Raw genomic sequence first — 15,777 nt, 5'->3', positions numbered from 1 at the left:
GGGGGCCATAGGAGGTTCCAGGGGGGTTCCTGTGGGGTCACAGGGGTCAAGGGGGGCTCGGGGGCTCCCGATTGACGTCACGGGGGCTCCCCCGTTCTCCCAACCCCCGGTCCTTAAAGGGAGGAGGGGGCGGGGCCAGGATCCCCCCGAATCCCAAATTCCTCTCAATTTCCCCACTTTTTTCCCGAATTTCCCTCAAATCTGCCCCCAAAATCGCCCCCGATTTTCCTGAAATTTCCCTCAAATCCTGCCCCAAATTTTGCCCCGAATTTCCTCCAAATTCCCCCATTTTCCCCTGAAATCTCCCCCAAATTTCCCTGATTTTCCCCCCAAATTTCCCTGAAATTTCCCTCAAATCCTCAAAAAAAATTTCCCTTAAAATTCCCCTGAATTTCCTCGGAATTTCCTCAGAATCCCTCAAATTTTTCCTCAATTTCTCCCCAAATTCCCTGGAATTTCCCTCCACTCCTCGCCAAATTTGGCCCAAATTTTCTCTCAATCCCCGTGAAATTTCCCCAAAATTTCCCTCAAATCTCTCCCCAAAAATTTCCCCCAGAAATTCCCTGGAATTCTCAAATCCTCCCCAAATTTCCCCAGATTCCCTCAGAATTCCCCCCAATTTTTCCCTAAATTCCTCTCAAATTTCCCCCAAAATTTGCCCGATTTTCCTCAGAATTTCCCCTAAATTTCCCCCAAATTCCCCCAAATTTCCACATATTTTTCCCAAATCCCCAATTCCCAACATTGGGACCCCCCCTCCCCGCCTCCGCTCCCGTTTTCCTCCCTTGGCAACGGCATTCCCAGCTCCCGGAGCCGGGATTTTTCCTCCCCCCCCCCCCATATCCCGGAATGGGGAAGCGGAAAACCGGGAATGCCGCTCCCTCGGATCCCGCTATCCCTGGGCATCGGGCTCCGTCCCACTGGGATCCATCCCCGACGCCTTCATCCCAAAGAGCATCCAATGGGATCGGGGGCTTTCCCCGTTCCATTCCCGTGCCCCCCCCACCCCATACCCCCCGAATCCCTTGGGAATGGCCCCGACCCCATGGAGCCCCTCGGGGGGGGGGGGGGGATGTTCCGGATCCAGGAGCGGAATTCCCGCTTGGAATTGGGGCTTTTCCCACTCAGACCATTGGTCCCATTGGTCCCATTGACCCCATTGGTCCCATTGATCCTATTGATCCTACTGATCCCATTGATCCCACTGATTCCATTGATCCCATTGATCCTGTTGACCCCATTGATTCCATTGATCCTATTGATCCCACTGATCCCATTGTTTCCATTGATCCCATTGGTCCCATTAATCCCACTGATCCCATTGTTTCAATTCATCCCATTGGTCCCATTGATCTTACTGATCCCATTGATCCCACTGATTCCATTGATCTCACTGATCCCATTGATCCCATTGATCTTGTTGATCCTTTTAACCCCATTGATCCCATTGATTCCATTGATCCCACTGATCCCATTGATCCCATTAATCCCATTAATCCCGTTGATCCCACTGATCCCACTGACCCCATTGATCCCACTGACCCCATTGATCCCACTGACCCCATTGATCCCATTGGCCCCATTGATCCCACTGATCCCATTGGTCCCATTAATCCCACTGATCCCACTGACCCCATTGATCCCACTGACCCCATTGATCCCATTGATCCCGTTGGTCCCATTAATCCCACCAACCCCATTGGTCCCATTGATTCCATACATGGCAGCCTGTGGTTGGGGGTCAATCCATGGGGCTGGACCTGGGAATGGGCTGGGAAGCAACGTCCCACATGGAACGGGATGGGGAATGTGGGCTCGTGCAGTGGGGTCATCTATGGGTGTCTATAGGGTGGCTATAGGGTGGCTATGGGTGTCTATAGGGTGGCTATAGGTGTCTGTGGGTGTCTCTAGGGTGGCTATGGGTGGCTATAGGTGTCTGTGGGTGTCTCTAGGGTGGCTATTGGTGGCTATAGGGTGTCTATGGAATGTCTATAGGGTGGCTATAGGTGGCTATAGAGTGTCTATGGATGTCTATAGGGTGGCTATAGAGTGTCTATGGATGTCTATAGGGTGGCTATAGGGTGTCTATGGATGTCTATAGGGTGGCTATAGGTGGCTATAGAGTGTCTATGGATGTCTATAGGGTGGCTATAGGGTGTCTATGGATGTCTATAGGGTGGCTATAGGTGGCTATAGGGTGTCTATGGATGTCTATAAGGTGTCTGTAGGTGGCTATAGGGTGTCCATGGGATGTCTATAGGTGGCTATGGGGTGTCTGTGGGTGGCTATAGGGTGTCTATGGGTGTCTATGGGTGTCTATGAGGTGGCTACAGGGTGGCTATAGGTGGCTGTAGGGTGTCTATAGGGTGTCTATGGGTGTCTGTAGGGTGGCTATGGATGTCTATAGGGTGGCTATGGGTGTCTATAGGTGGCTATGGATGTCTATAGGGTGGCTATGGGTGTCTATAGGTGGCTATGGATGTCTATAGGGTGGCTATGGGTGTCTATAGGTGGCTATGGATGTCTATAGGGTGGCTATGGGTGTCTATAGGTGGCTATAGGGTGTCTATGGATGTCTATAGGGTGTCTATAGGGTGTCTGTGGGTGGCTATAGTTGTCTGTAGGTGGCTATAGGGTGTCTGTAGGTGGCTATAGGCTGTCTATGGGATATCTATGGGATGGCTATAGGGTCTCTATGGGTGTAAGTGGCTATAGGGTGTCTATGGGATGTCTATAGGTGCCTATAGGGTGTCTATGGGTGTCTGCAGGTGGCTATAGGGTGTCTATGGGTGTCTATGGGATGTCTGTAGGTGCCTATAGGGTGTGTATGGGTACCTGTAGGTGTCTATGGGTGTCTATGGGGTGTCCATAAGCGCCTATAGGTGTCTATGGGTGTCTGTCTATGGGTGCCTATAGGTGTCTATAGGTGTCAACAGGTGTCTATGGGTCTCTGTGAGTCCCTATGTGTCTCTATGGGTCCCTATGGGTCCCTATGGGTCTCTATGGGTCCCTATGGGTCTCTATGGGGTCCCTATGGGTCTCTATGGGTCCCTATTGGTCCCTATGGGCTCTGTCTGTGGCTGTTCCCGGTCCAGGTCCCCCCCCCCCCCGCACCTTTTTATAGCCGTTGCCATGGGAACCGCGCCGTTGCCAAGGAGCAGCTGGGATCGCCCACGCGCTCCCCCCCCCCCCCCAGCCCCGGAAGGCCACGTGACCCACAGCGTGGGACACCCCCCACCTTGCCCGGGACCACGTGACCCCTCTGACCCATAACTGATCATTGGGACCCCCCCCCCAGACCCACAACTGCGCGTTGACCCACGGCCGTGGGTCCTGCCCCACAGCTCCATCCCTGCCCCACATCTGAGCATCACCCCGTGGAACAGCATCACGCCATGGCCATGGTCTCAGCCCCACAGCTCCATCCCTGCCCCATATCTGATCATCAACCCGTGGAACAGCATCACCCCATGGCCATGGTCTCAGCCCCACAGCTCCATCCCTGCCCCACACCTGAGCATCACCCCATGGCTTCGGTCCTCATCTCCACACCTGCATCCCAGCCCCACACCGAGCATCACCCCATGGCCCAGCATCACCCCATGGCCATGGTCCCCAGCCCCATACCTGAGCATCACCCCATGGGCATGGTCCAGCCCCACAACTGCATCCCTGCCCCACACCTGAGCATCACCCACATTGAGCATCACCCCATGGCCGTGGTCCAGCCCCACAACTGCATGCCTGCCCCACACCTGAGCATCACCCACATTGAGCATCACCCCATGGCCGTGGTCCCAGCCCCACAACTGCATCCTTGCCCCACATCTGAGCATCACCCCATGGCCCAGCATCACCCCATGGCTGTGATCCCAGCCCCACAACTGCATCCCTGCCCCACACCTGAGCATCACCCCATGGCCCAGCATCACCCCATGGCAGTGGTCCTCATCCTCACACCTGCATCCCTGCCCCACATCTGAGCTTCCCCCCATGGTCATGGAGCAAGCCCCACACCTGAGCATCACCCACACCTGAGCATCCCCCCATGGCTGTGGTCCCCAGCCCCACATCTGAGCATCCACACACACCTGAGCATCACCCCATGGTCATGATCCCCATCCCTACATCATGACCCAGCATCACCCCATGGCTTTGGTCCTCATCCCCACACCTGCATCCCAGCCCCACATCTGAGCATCCCCTCATGGTCATGGTCCCAGCCCCACACCTGAGCATCCCTCCATGACCCAGCATCACCCCATGGCCATGGTCCCTATCCTCACACTTGCATCCCAGGCCCACACTTGAGCATCACCCCATGGCCATGGTCCCAGCCCCACATCTGATCATCCCCCCATGGCTGAGCATCACCCCATGGCCATGGTCCCAGCCCCACACTTGAGCATCACCCCATGGCCATGGTCCCAGCCCCACAGCTCCATCCCAGCCCCACATCTGATCATCCCCCCAGATCATCCCCCCATGGCTGAGCATCACCCCATGGCCATGGTCCCAGCCCCACACTTGAGCATCACCCCATGGCCATGGTCCCAGCCCCACAGCTCCATCCCAGCCCCACATCTGATCATCTCCCCGTGGCTGAGCATCACCCCATGGCCATGGTCCCAGCCCCACAGCTCCATCCCAGCCCCACATCTGATCATCCCCACATCTGATCATCCCCCCATGGCTGAGCATCACCCCATGGCCATGGTCCCAGCCCCACATTGAGCATCACCCCATGGCCATGGTCCCAGCCCCACAACGGCATCCCTGCCCCACACCTGAGCATCACCTCATGGCCCAGCATCAGCCCATGGATGCGGTCCCCAGCCCCACAGCTCAGCATCACCCCATGGCTGAGCACCCCCCCCCCCATGGCCATGGTCCCCACCCCACAGCTCCATCCCTGCCCCACATCTGAGCATCACCTGCATTGAGCATCACCCCATGGCTCAGCATCACCCCATGGCCATGGTCCCAGCCCCACACCTCCACCCTAGCCCCACACCTGAGCATCCCCCCATGGCCATGGTCCCAGCCCCACACCTCCACCCCAGCCCCGTACCTCCACCCCATCCCCGCACCTCCATCCCAGCCCCACAGCTCCACCCCAGCCCCACACCTCCTCCCCAGCCCCACACCTCACCTCTCTCCCTTCCCCACAGGCGCCATGGCCGCTTCTCTCCCTCTCCTCCTCCTCCTCCTCTTGGTGCTTCCCTCGAGCCCCGTGCCCGGCGCCGTGGCCGCGGTGCCGGACGCCAACGGCACGTGCCGGGGTTCGTCGCGGTGCCAACCGGGGGTCCTGCTCCCCGTGTGGCAACCCCACGACCCGTCGGCGGGCGACAAAGCGGCGCGCGCCGTCGTCTACTTCGTGGCCATGGTCTACCTCTTCTTGGGCGTCTCCATCATCGCCGACCGCTTCATGGCCTCCATCGAGGTCATCACGTCCAAGGAGAAGGAGATCACCATCACCCAAGCCAACGGCGAGACCAGCGTGGGCACGGTGCGCATCTGGAACGAGACCGTCTCCAACCTCACCTTGATGGCGTTGGGTTCTTCGGCGCCGGAGATCCTCTTATCGGTCATCGAGGTGTGCGGCCACGACTTCCAAGCGGGCGAATTGGGTCCCGGCACCATCGTCGGCAGCGCCGCCTTCAACATGTTCGTGGTGATCGCCGTCTGCGTCTACGTGGTGCCGGCGGGCGAGAGCCGGCGCATCAAGCACTTGCGCGTCTTCTTCGTCACGGCCGCTTGGAGCATCTTCGCCTACGTGTGGCTCTACCTCATCTTGGCCGTCATCTCGCCCGGCGTCGTGCAGGTGTGGGAGGCCCTCCTCACCCTCGTCTTCTTCCCCGTGTGCGTGGTGGTGGCGTGGGCGGCCGACAAGCGCCTCTTGTTCTACAAGGACGTCTACAAGCGCTACCGCGCCGACCCGCGCAGCGGCATCATCATCGGCACCGAAGGCGACGCGCCCAAGGCCATCGAGATGGATGGCGGTGCCGGTGGTGGCGGCGTCCCGGCAGCACCGGTGCCGCCGGTTGACCCATCGGAAGACAAGGACCAGGACGAAGCGCGCCGGGAAGTGATCCAGATCCTAAAGGACCTGAAGCAGAAGTACCCGGAGAAGGAATTGGAGCAACTCTTGGACATGGCCAACTACGCGGCGCTGTTGCACCAACAGAAGAGCCGCGCTTTCTACCGCATCCAAGCCACGCGCATGATGACGGGCGCCGGCAACGTGCTCCGCAAGCACGCGGCCGAGCCGTGGCGGCGCGCGGCGAGCGCGGCGGACGCGCGGCACGGCGACGACGGCGACGACGACGAAGGCTGCGGGCGCATCTACTTCGAGCCTTGCCTTTACCACTGCTTGGAGAACTGCGGCGCCGTGACGCTGTCGGTGGCTTGCGAGCCCGGCGCCGGCGCCAACCGCACCTTCTACGTGGATTACCGCACCGAGGACGGCTCGGCCAAGGCGGGTTCCGACTACGAGTACAGCGAGGGCACGTTGGTCTTCAAGCCGGGCGAGACGTTGAAGGAGCTCACCATCGGCATCATCGACGACGACATCTTCGAGGAGGACGAGCGCTTCTTTGTGCGCCTCTTGAACCTCCGCGTCGGCGACGCCGAAGGCATGTTCGAGCCCGACTGCGCCGAGCACCCCAAAGGCAAGTTGGTGGCGCCGGCCTTGGCCACCGTCACCATCTTGGACGACGACCACGGCGGGATCTTCGCCTTCCAAGAGCGGTTGCTCCGCGTGAGCGAGGGCCAAGGTTGGGCCGAGGTGAAGGTGGTGCGGGGCTCCGGCGCGCGCGGCACCGTCCTCCTGCCCTACCGCACCGTGGAGGGCTCGGCCAAGGGAGGCGGCGTCCACTACGAGGACGCGGTCGGCGAGCTCGAGTTCGGCAACGACGAGACCATGTGAGGGGGATATGGGGTGGATGGGGGGGATATGGGGTGGATGTGGGGGGGGTGATGCAATGGGGCTCGATGGGATGCAATGGGGCTCAACGGGATGCAGTGGGGTCAATGGGGCTCAATGGGGCGCAATGGGGTCAATGGCGCTCAATGGGATGCAATGGGGCTCAATGGGGCTCAATGGGATGTAATGGGACTCAATGGGGCTCCATGGTGCTCAGTGGGATGCAATGGGGCTTAATGGGATGCAATGGGGCTCAATGGGATGCAATGGGGCTCAACGGGGCTCAATGGGATGCAATGGGGCTCAATGGGATGCAATGGGGCTCAATGGGACGCACTGGGGCTCAGTGGGATGCAGTGGGGCTCAATGGGGTGCAATGGGGCTCAGTGCGGCTCAACAGGATGCAATGGGGCTCAATGATGTTCAATGGGGCTCAATGGGACACAATGGGGCTCAATAGGATGCAATAGGGCTCAGTGGGGCTCAGTGGTGTGCAATGGGGCTCAGTGGGATGCAATGAGGCTCAATGGTGTGCAATGGGGCTCAATGGGGCTCAGTGGGATGCAATGAGGCTCAATGGGGCTCCATGGTGCTCGGTGGGATGCAATGGGGCTTAATGGAGCTCAGTGGGATGCAGTGGGGCTCAATGGGGCTCAATGGGATGCAATGGGGCACACTGGGGCTCAATGGGATGCAATGGGGCTCAATGGTGTGCAGTGGGGCTCAATGGGACGCAATGAGGCCCACTGGAACGCAATGGCGCTCAATAGGATGCAATAGGGCTCAATGGGGCTCAATGGTGTGCAATGGGGCTCAATGGGACGCAATGAGGCCCACTGGAACGCAATGGCGCTCAATAGGATGCAATAGGGCTCAATGGGGCTCAATGGTGTGCAATGCGGCTCAATGGGATGCACTGGGTCTCAATAGGGTGCAATGGGGCTCCATGGGGTGCGATGGGGCTCAGCGGGGCGCAATGGTGTGCAATGGGGCTCAATTGGATGCAATGGGGCTCAGCGGGGCGCAATGGTGTGCAATGGGGCTCAATGGGATGCAGTGGGGCTCAATGGGATGCAATGGGGCTCAATGGGGCTCAATGGTGTGCAATGGGGCTCAGTGGGGCTCAGTGGGGCTCAATAGGGCTCAATGGGATGCAATGGGGCTCAATGGGATGCAATGAGGCTCAATGGGACGCAATGGGGCTCAATGGGATGCAATGAGGTTCAATGGGACGCAGTGGGGCTCAATGGGGCTCAATGGGATGCAATGGGTCTCCATGGGTCTCAATGGTTCTCTATGGGTCTCAATGGTTATCAATGGGTCTCCGTGGGTCTCAATGGTTCTCTGTGGGTCTCAATGGTTATCAATGGGTCTCCATGGGTCTCAATGGTTCTCTATGGATCTCTATGGGTCTCCATGGGTCTCTATGGGTCTCTATGGTTCTCTATGGGTCTCTATGGTTCTCTATGGGTCTCAATGGTTCTCTATGGGTCTCAATGGTTCTCTATGGTTCTCTATGGTTCTCTATGGGTCTCAATGGTTCTCTATGGGTCTCTATGGGTCTCAATGGTTCTCTATGGTTCTCTATGGTTCTCTATGGGTCTCAATGGTTCTCTATGGGTCTCCATGGGTCTCTATGGGTCTCTATGGGTCTCAATGGTTCTCTATGGGTCTCAATGGTTCTCTATGGGTCTCAATGGTTATCAATGGGTCTCCATGGGTCTCTATGGGTCTCTATGGATCTCTATGGGTCTCAATGGTTCTCTATGGGTCTCTATGGGTCTCCGTGGGGCCGCAGGAGGTCGCTGCGGGTCCGCCTCGTGGACGCGGCTCAGTACGAGAAGCGGGAGCGGTTTTACATCGAGCTGGGGCCGCCGCGATGGATGAACCGCGGCATCTCCGGTGAGGGGGGGGGCCTGCTGGGTGGGGCGGGGCCTGCGGGAGAGGCAGGGATTGGCTGGAAGGGGCAGGGCTTGAGAGCGAAGGGAGGGGGTTGGCTGGGAGGGCCGGGGATTGGTTGGGAGGGGCGGGGCCTGCGGGAGGGGCGGGGCTTGAGAGGGAAGGGAGGGGCTTGGCTGGGAGGGGGCGGGGCCTGTTGGAGGGGAGGGGCTTGAGAGCGAAGGGGAAATTGGAGGCGTGGTTTACGCTGGGAGGGGGCGGGGCTTAATGGGGGCGGGGAGGGGGCGTGGCTCAGCGCCTGTTTCCCCCCGCCCCCCAGCTCTTCTGCTGACCCAAGGTAGGAGCCGACGGCCCGGGCCCGATCCTGATCCCAATCCCAGTCCTGATCCCGATCCTGATCCCAATCCTGATCCCAATCCCAGTCCTGATCCCGATCCTGATCCCGATCCTGATCCCAATCCCGATCCTGATCCCGATCCCAGTCCTCATCCCGATCCTGATCCCAATCCCAGTCCTGATCCCGATCCTGATCCCAATCCTGATCCCAATCCCAGTCCTGATCCCGATCCTGATCCCAATCCTGATCCCGATCCTGATCCCAATCCCAGTCCTGATCCCAATCCTGATCCCGATCCTGATCCCAATCCCAGTCCTGATCCCGATCCTGATCCCAATCCTGATCCCAATCCCAGTCCTGATCCCGATCCTGATCCCAATCCTGATCCCAATCCCAGTCCTGATCCCGATCCTGATCCCAATCCTGATCCCAATCCCAGTCCTGATCCCGATCCTGATCCCGGGCCCGATCCCGATCCTGATCCCGATCCTGATCCCAATCCCGATCCTGATCCCGATCCCAGTCCTCATCCCGATCCTGATCCCAATCCCTGTCCCGATCCCGATCCTGATCCCGGGCCCGATCCCGATCCTGATCCCAATCCCGATCCTGATCCCGGGTCCGATCCCGATCCTGATCCAAATCCCAGTCCTGATCCTGATCCTGATCCCGATCCCAGTCCTGATCCCGATCCTGATCTGATCCCAATCCCAATCGTGATCCCAGTCCTGGTCCTGATCTGATCCCAATCCTGATCCTGATCCCGGTCCCAGTCCTGATCCTGATCTGATCCCGATCCCAATCCTGATCCCAGTCACGATCCTGATCCCAATCCCAATCCTGATCCCAGTCCTGATCCTGATCCCAGGTCTGATCCTGATCCTGCGCCCGCTCCTGATCCCAATCCTGATCCCAGTCCCAATCCTGTTCCCAACCTGATCCCGATCCTGATCTGATCCCAATCCCAATCGTGATCCCGATCCTGATCCCAGTCCTGGTTCTGTTCGATCTAATCTGATCGTGATCCTGGTCCCAATCCCGATCCTGATCCCTTGTGCCCCACACATTGTGCCCCACACTGCGCCCCACACACCGTGCCCCACATTGTGCCACACACATTGTACCCCACACTGTGCCCCACACCGTACCCCACACTGTGCCCCACACCGTACCCCACATTGTACCCACACTGTGCCCCACACTCCACACAGTGTACCCCACATTGTACCCCACATTGTGCCCCACACCGTGCCCCACACCGTGCCCCACATTGTACCCCACACCGTGCCCCACACTGTGCCCCACACTCCACACAGTGTACCCCACATTGTACCCCACATTGTGCCCCACACATTGTGCCCCACACCGTGCCCCACACCGTGCCCCACACTCCACACAGTGTACCCCACATTGTACCCCACATTGTGCCCCACACATTGTGCCCCACACCGTGCCCCACACCGTACCCCACATTGTACCCCACACCGTGCCCCACACCGTGCCCCACACTCCACACAGTGTACCCCACATTGTACCCCACATTGTGCCCCACACATTGTACCCCACACCGTGCCCCACACCGTGCCCCACACTCCACACAGTGTACCCCACATTGTACCCCACATTGTGCCCCACACACTGTGCCCCACACCGTGCCCCACACCGTGCCCCACAGCGGATGGCGGCGGCAGCTCTCTGCCGAGGAGGAGGATGCCCGGCGCATCGCTGAGATGGGCAAACCCGTCCTGGGCGAGAACCGGCGCCTGGAGGTCATCATCGAGGAGTCCTACGACTTCAAGGTAGGGGGCACCATGGGGCAGGCCCCATAGCTCCATGGCCCCATGGCCCCGTAGCCCAATAACCCCATAGCCCCATGGCCCCATAGCTCCATAGCCCCATAACCCCACAGCCCCCATAACCCCACAGCCCCATGGCCCTGCCCCATAGCCCCATAGCCCCATGGCCCCATAACCCCATAGCCCCATAGCTCCATAGCCCCATAACCCCATAGCCCCCAAAACCCCATAGCCCCAAGGCCCCATAGCCCCATGGCCCCATAGCCCCATAGACCCATGGCCCCATAGCACCATAGCCCCATAACTCCATAGCCCCATGGCCACCAAAGCCATAGTCTCCATAGCCCCATAGCCACATAGCCCCGTAGCCCCGTAGCCCCAAAACCCCATAGCCTCATAGTCCCATAGCCCCATGGCCCCATAGCTCCCAAAGACCCATGGCCCTGTGGCTCCATTGCCCAATGGCCCGATAGCCACATAGCTCCATGGCCCCATAGCCCTATAGCCCGATAACCCCATCGAACCATATCCCATAGCCCCATAACCCAATAGCCCCATAGCCTCTTAACCCTATAGCCCCATAGCCCTACAGGTACCACCATTGGGTACCAACATGGATCACCACCATTGGGTACCACCATTGGGTACCAACATGGATCACCACCATTGGGTACCATCATCACCATTGGGTACCACCATTGGGTGCCACCATGGAACATCACCATCGGGTACCAGCATCACCATTGGGTACCACCATTGGGTACCACCATAGAGCATCACCATTGGGTACCACCATTGGGTACCACCATAGAGCATCACCATTGGGTACCACCATTGGGTGCCACCACGGAGCATCACCGTTGGGTACCACCATTGGGTACCACGATGGATCACCACCATTGGGTACCACCATAGAGCATCACCATTGGGTACCACCATTGGGTACCACCCTGGAGCATCACCATCGGGTACCATCATCACCATTGGGTACCATCATCACCATTGGGTACCACCATCGGATACCATCCTGGAGCATCACCATTGGGTACCATCATCACCATTGGGTACCACCATCACCATTGGGTACCACCCTGGAGCATCACCATTGGGTACCACCATGGATCACCACCACTGGGTACCACCATTGGGTACCACCCTGGAGCATCACCATTGGGTACCATCATCACCATTGTGTACCACCATCGGAGGCCATCCTGGAGCATCACCATTGGGTACCACCATCACCATCGGGTACTACCATTGGATACCACCCTGGAGCATCACCATCGGGTACCATCATCACCATTGGGTACCACCCTGGATCACCACCATCGGGTACCATCATCACCATTGGGTACCACCCTGATCACCACCATCGGGTACCATCATCACCATTGGGTACCACCATGGATCACCACCATTGGGTACCATCATCACCATCGGGTACCATCATCACCATTGGGTACCACCATTGGGTACCACCTTGGAGCATCACCATTGGGTACCACCATTGGGTACCACCCTGGAGCATCACCATTGGGTACCACCATGGATCACCACCACTGGGTACCACCATTGGGTACCACCCTGGAGCATCACCATTGGGTACCATCATCACCATTGGGTACCACCATCGGATACGATCCTGGAGCATCACCATTGGGTACCATCATCACCATTGGGTACCACCATCGGATACGATCCTGGAGCATCACCATTGGGTACCATCATCACCATTGGGTACCACCATCGGATGCCATCCTGGAGCATCACCATTGGGTACCATCATCACCATCGGGTACCACCATCACCATCGGGTACCACCCTGGCCCACCACCGTGGGCCATCCCCATCATCACCACCGGGTCCCGCCACCGGGTACCCACCACGGCCCTACGCCGCCTCCCGCAGCGGGCGAGGAGGAGGAAGAGGAAGAAGGCCGCGAGGAGCGCCTGCCCTCGTGCTTCGACTACGTCATGCACTTCCTGACCGTGTTCTGGAAGGTTCTGTTCGCCTGCGTGCCCCCCACCGCCTACTGCAACGGCTGGGCCTGCTTCGGCGTCTCCATCGTGGTGCTGGGGCTGCTGACGGCGCTCATCGGCGACCTGGCCGCCCACTTCGGCTGCACCGTGGGGCTCAAGGACTCCGTCAACGCCGTGGTCTTCGTGGCGCTCGGGACATCCATCCCTGGTGAGGGGTGGGGATGGGGTGGGGGATATGGGGTGGGGTGGGGATGGGGATGTGGATGGGGTATGGGGATGGGGTAAGGGATGGGGATGGGATGGGGATGGGATGTGGTATATGGGGTGTATGGGGTATAGGGATGGGGATGGGATGGGGATGGGATGTGGTATATGGGGTATGGGGCAAAGGGATGGGGATGGGATGGGAACGGGATGGGATGGGGATGGGATGTGGTATATGGGGTGTATGGGGTATGGGGTATAAGGATGGGGATGGGGTGGGGATGGGATGATGATGGGGATGGGGTGGTATATGGGGTGTATGGGGTATGGGGTATAGGGATGGGGATGGGGATGGGATGTGGGGTGTATGGGGATGGGGTATAGGGATGGGGATGGGGTGGGGATGGGGTATGGGGATGGGGTATATGGGGTGGGGATATGGGGTATGGGGTATATGGGATGGGGATGGGATGGGGATGGGATGTGGTATATGGGGTGTATGGGGGGGTATGGGGGGGATGGGATGGGATGGGATGGGGTGGGGTGGGGTGGGGTGGGGTGGGGTGGGATGGGGGGATGGGGTGTATGGGATGGGATGGGGATGGGATGTGTATGGGGTATAGGGATGGGGATGGGGTGGGGATGGGATGAGATGGGGATGGGATGTGGTATATGGGGTGTATGGCACATGGGGTAAAGGGATGGGGATGGGATGGGATGGGGATGGGATGTGGTATATGGGGTGTATGGGGTATGGGGTATAGGGATGGGGTGGGGATGGGATGGGGTGGGGTGGGATGGGGTGGGGTATATGGGGTATGGGGTAAAGGGATGGGGATGGGATGGGGATGGGATGTAGTATATGGGATGTATGGGGTATGGGGTATAGGGATGGGGTGGGGATGGGATGGGGTGGGGTGGGATGGGGTGGGGTGTATGGCGTATGGGGGATAAGGATGGGGATGGGGTGGGGATGGGGTGGGGTGGGGATGGGGTGGGGATCAGAGTCAGGTGTGGACAGGGCATTGGGTGTTGGTGCCGGCTCCATGTCCCCATGCCCATGGTGAATCCTCTGCCTGTGTCCCCATGTCCTTGACCCCATCCCCTATCCAATACCCCATATCCCATCTACCCTAAACCATACCCATTCCTATATCACACACTCCATACCCCATCCTCACCCCATCCCCATCCCTATACCCCATACGCCATACACCCCATATACCACATCCCATCCCCATCCCATCCTGTTCCCATCCCATCCCCATCCCTTTACCCCATACCCCATATACCCCATCCCCATCCCATCCCCACCCTCTTGTACCCCATGCCATCCCCATCCGATCCTCATCCCCATCCCTATACCCCATACACCCCATCCCACCCCCATTCCATCCCCATATACTCCATACCCCATTCCCCATATGCCCCATCCCCATCTCATCCCTATCCCATCCCACCCCATACACCACACCCCATCCCCATCCCCATCCCATCCCCATACCTATATCCCATACACCCTATATACCCCATCCTCACCCCATCCCCATACCTATATCCCATACACCCTATATACCCCATCCTCACCCCATCCTCACCCCACCATCCCCATTCCATTGCCCCCTATACCCCATATATCCCCTCCCATTACCCCATATACCCCATTACCCCATTACCCCCATATCCCCCATATCTCCCATTACCCCATATCCCCCATATCCCCCATATCCCCCATATCCCCCATTACCCCATATCCCCCATATCCCCCATTCCCCCATATCCCCCATTCCCCCATATCCCCCATATCCCCCATTCCCCCATATCCCCCATTACCCCATATCCCCCATATCCCCCATTACCCCATATCCCCCATTACCCCATATCCCCCATATCCCCCCATTATTACCCCATATCCCCCATTATCCCCCATATCCCCCATTATATCCCCATATCCCCCATTACCCCATTACCCCATATCCCCCATTACCCCATATCCCCCATATCCCCCATTACCCCGTATCCCCCATCCCCCCATCTCCCCCATCTCCCCCATCTCCCCCTATCCCCCCTATCCCCCATCTCCCCCCCATCTCCCCCCCATTCCCCCCCTCCCCAGACACCTTCGCCAGCAAAGTGGCCGCCCTGCAGGACCCTTGCGCCGACGCCTCCATCGGCAACGTCACCGGTTCCAACGCCGTCAACGTCTTCCTCGGCCTGGGCCTCGCCTGGTCCGTGGCCGCCGTCTATTGGGCGGCTCGGGGGCCGGCCCTTCGGAGGTGCGAGCCGGCACCTTGGCCTTCTCCGTCACCCTCTTCACCGTCTTCGCCTTCGTGGCCATCGGCGTCCTCCTGCTGCGGCGCCGCGGCGCCGGGCGGAGGGGCTGGGGGACCCCGCGGACCCAAGCTCCTCACCACGGCGCTCTTCCTCGCCCTCTGGCTCCTCTACGTGCTCTTCGCCAGCCTCGAGGCATACTGCCACATCCGGGGCTTCTAGGGGGGGGCTATGGGGTGGGCTATGGGGTGATATGGGGGTGATGGGGGTGAGATGGAGGTAATGGTAATGGGGGAATGGGAGCAATGGGGGTAATGGGGTGATGGGGGTGATGGGAAGGTAATGGGTGAGATAGGGTAATGG

The 15,777-nt window shown here is 59.0% G+C and overlaps 1 protein-coding gene across 1 annotated transcript; it reads left to right on the top strand.

Moving 5' to 3' along the window:
* The first annotated feature begins 5,258 nt into the window (after positions 1 to 5,258).
* On the top strand, positions 5,259 to 15,636 carry LOC130600312 (sodium/calcium exchanger 2-like). The gene is given in 9 exon segments (XM_057411519.1): positions 5,259 to 6,924; positions 8,724 to 8,827; positions 9,144 to 9,161; positions 10,837 to 10,842; positions 10,845 to 10,960; positions 12,166 to 13,147; positions 15,260 to 15,414; positions 15,417 to 15,511; positions 15,513 to 15,636. Coding segments are annotated over 9 exon segments (3,141 nt in total). The 5' UTR covers positions 5,259 to 5,383.
* Positions 15,637 to 15,777: the final 141 nt, after the last annotated feature.

The sequence above is a fragment of the Pezoporus wallicus genome, unplaced genomic scaffold, assembly GCF_028554395.1.
Source record: "Pezoporus wallicus isolate ANWC-B61680 ecotype Strahan unplaced genomic scaffold, APGP_CSIRO_Pwel_v1 contig_14772, whole genome shotgun sequence".
NCBI classification, from domain to species: Eukaryota; Metazoa; Chordata; class Aves; order Psittaciformes; family Psittacidae; genus Pezoporus; species Pezoporus wallicus.
Note: the sequence above shows the minus strand (reverse complement) of the source record. Positions and strands in the feature narration are given on the sequence as shown.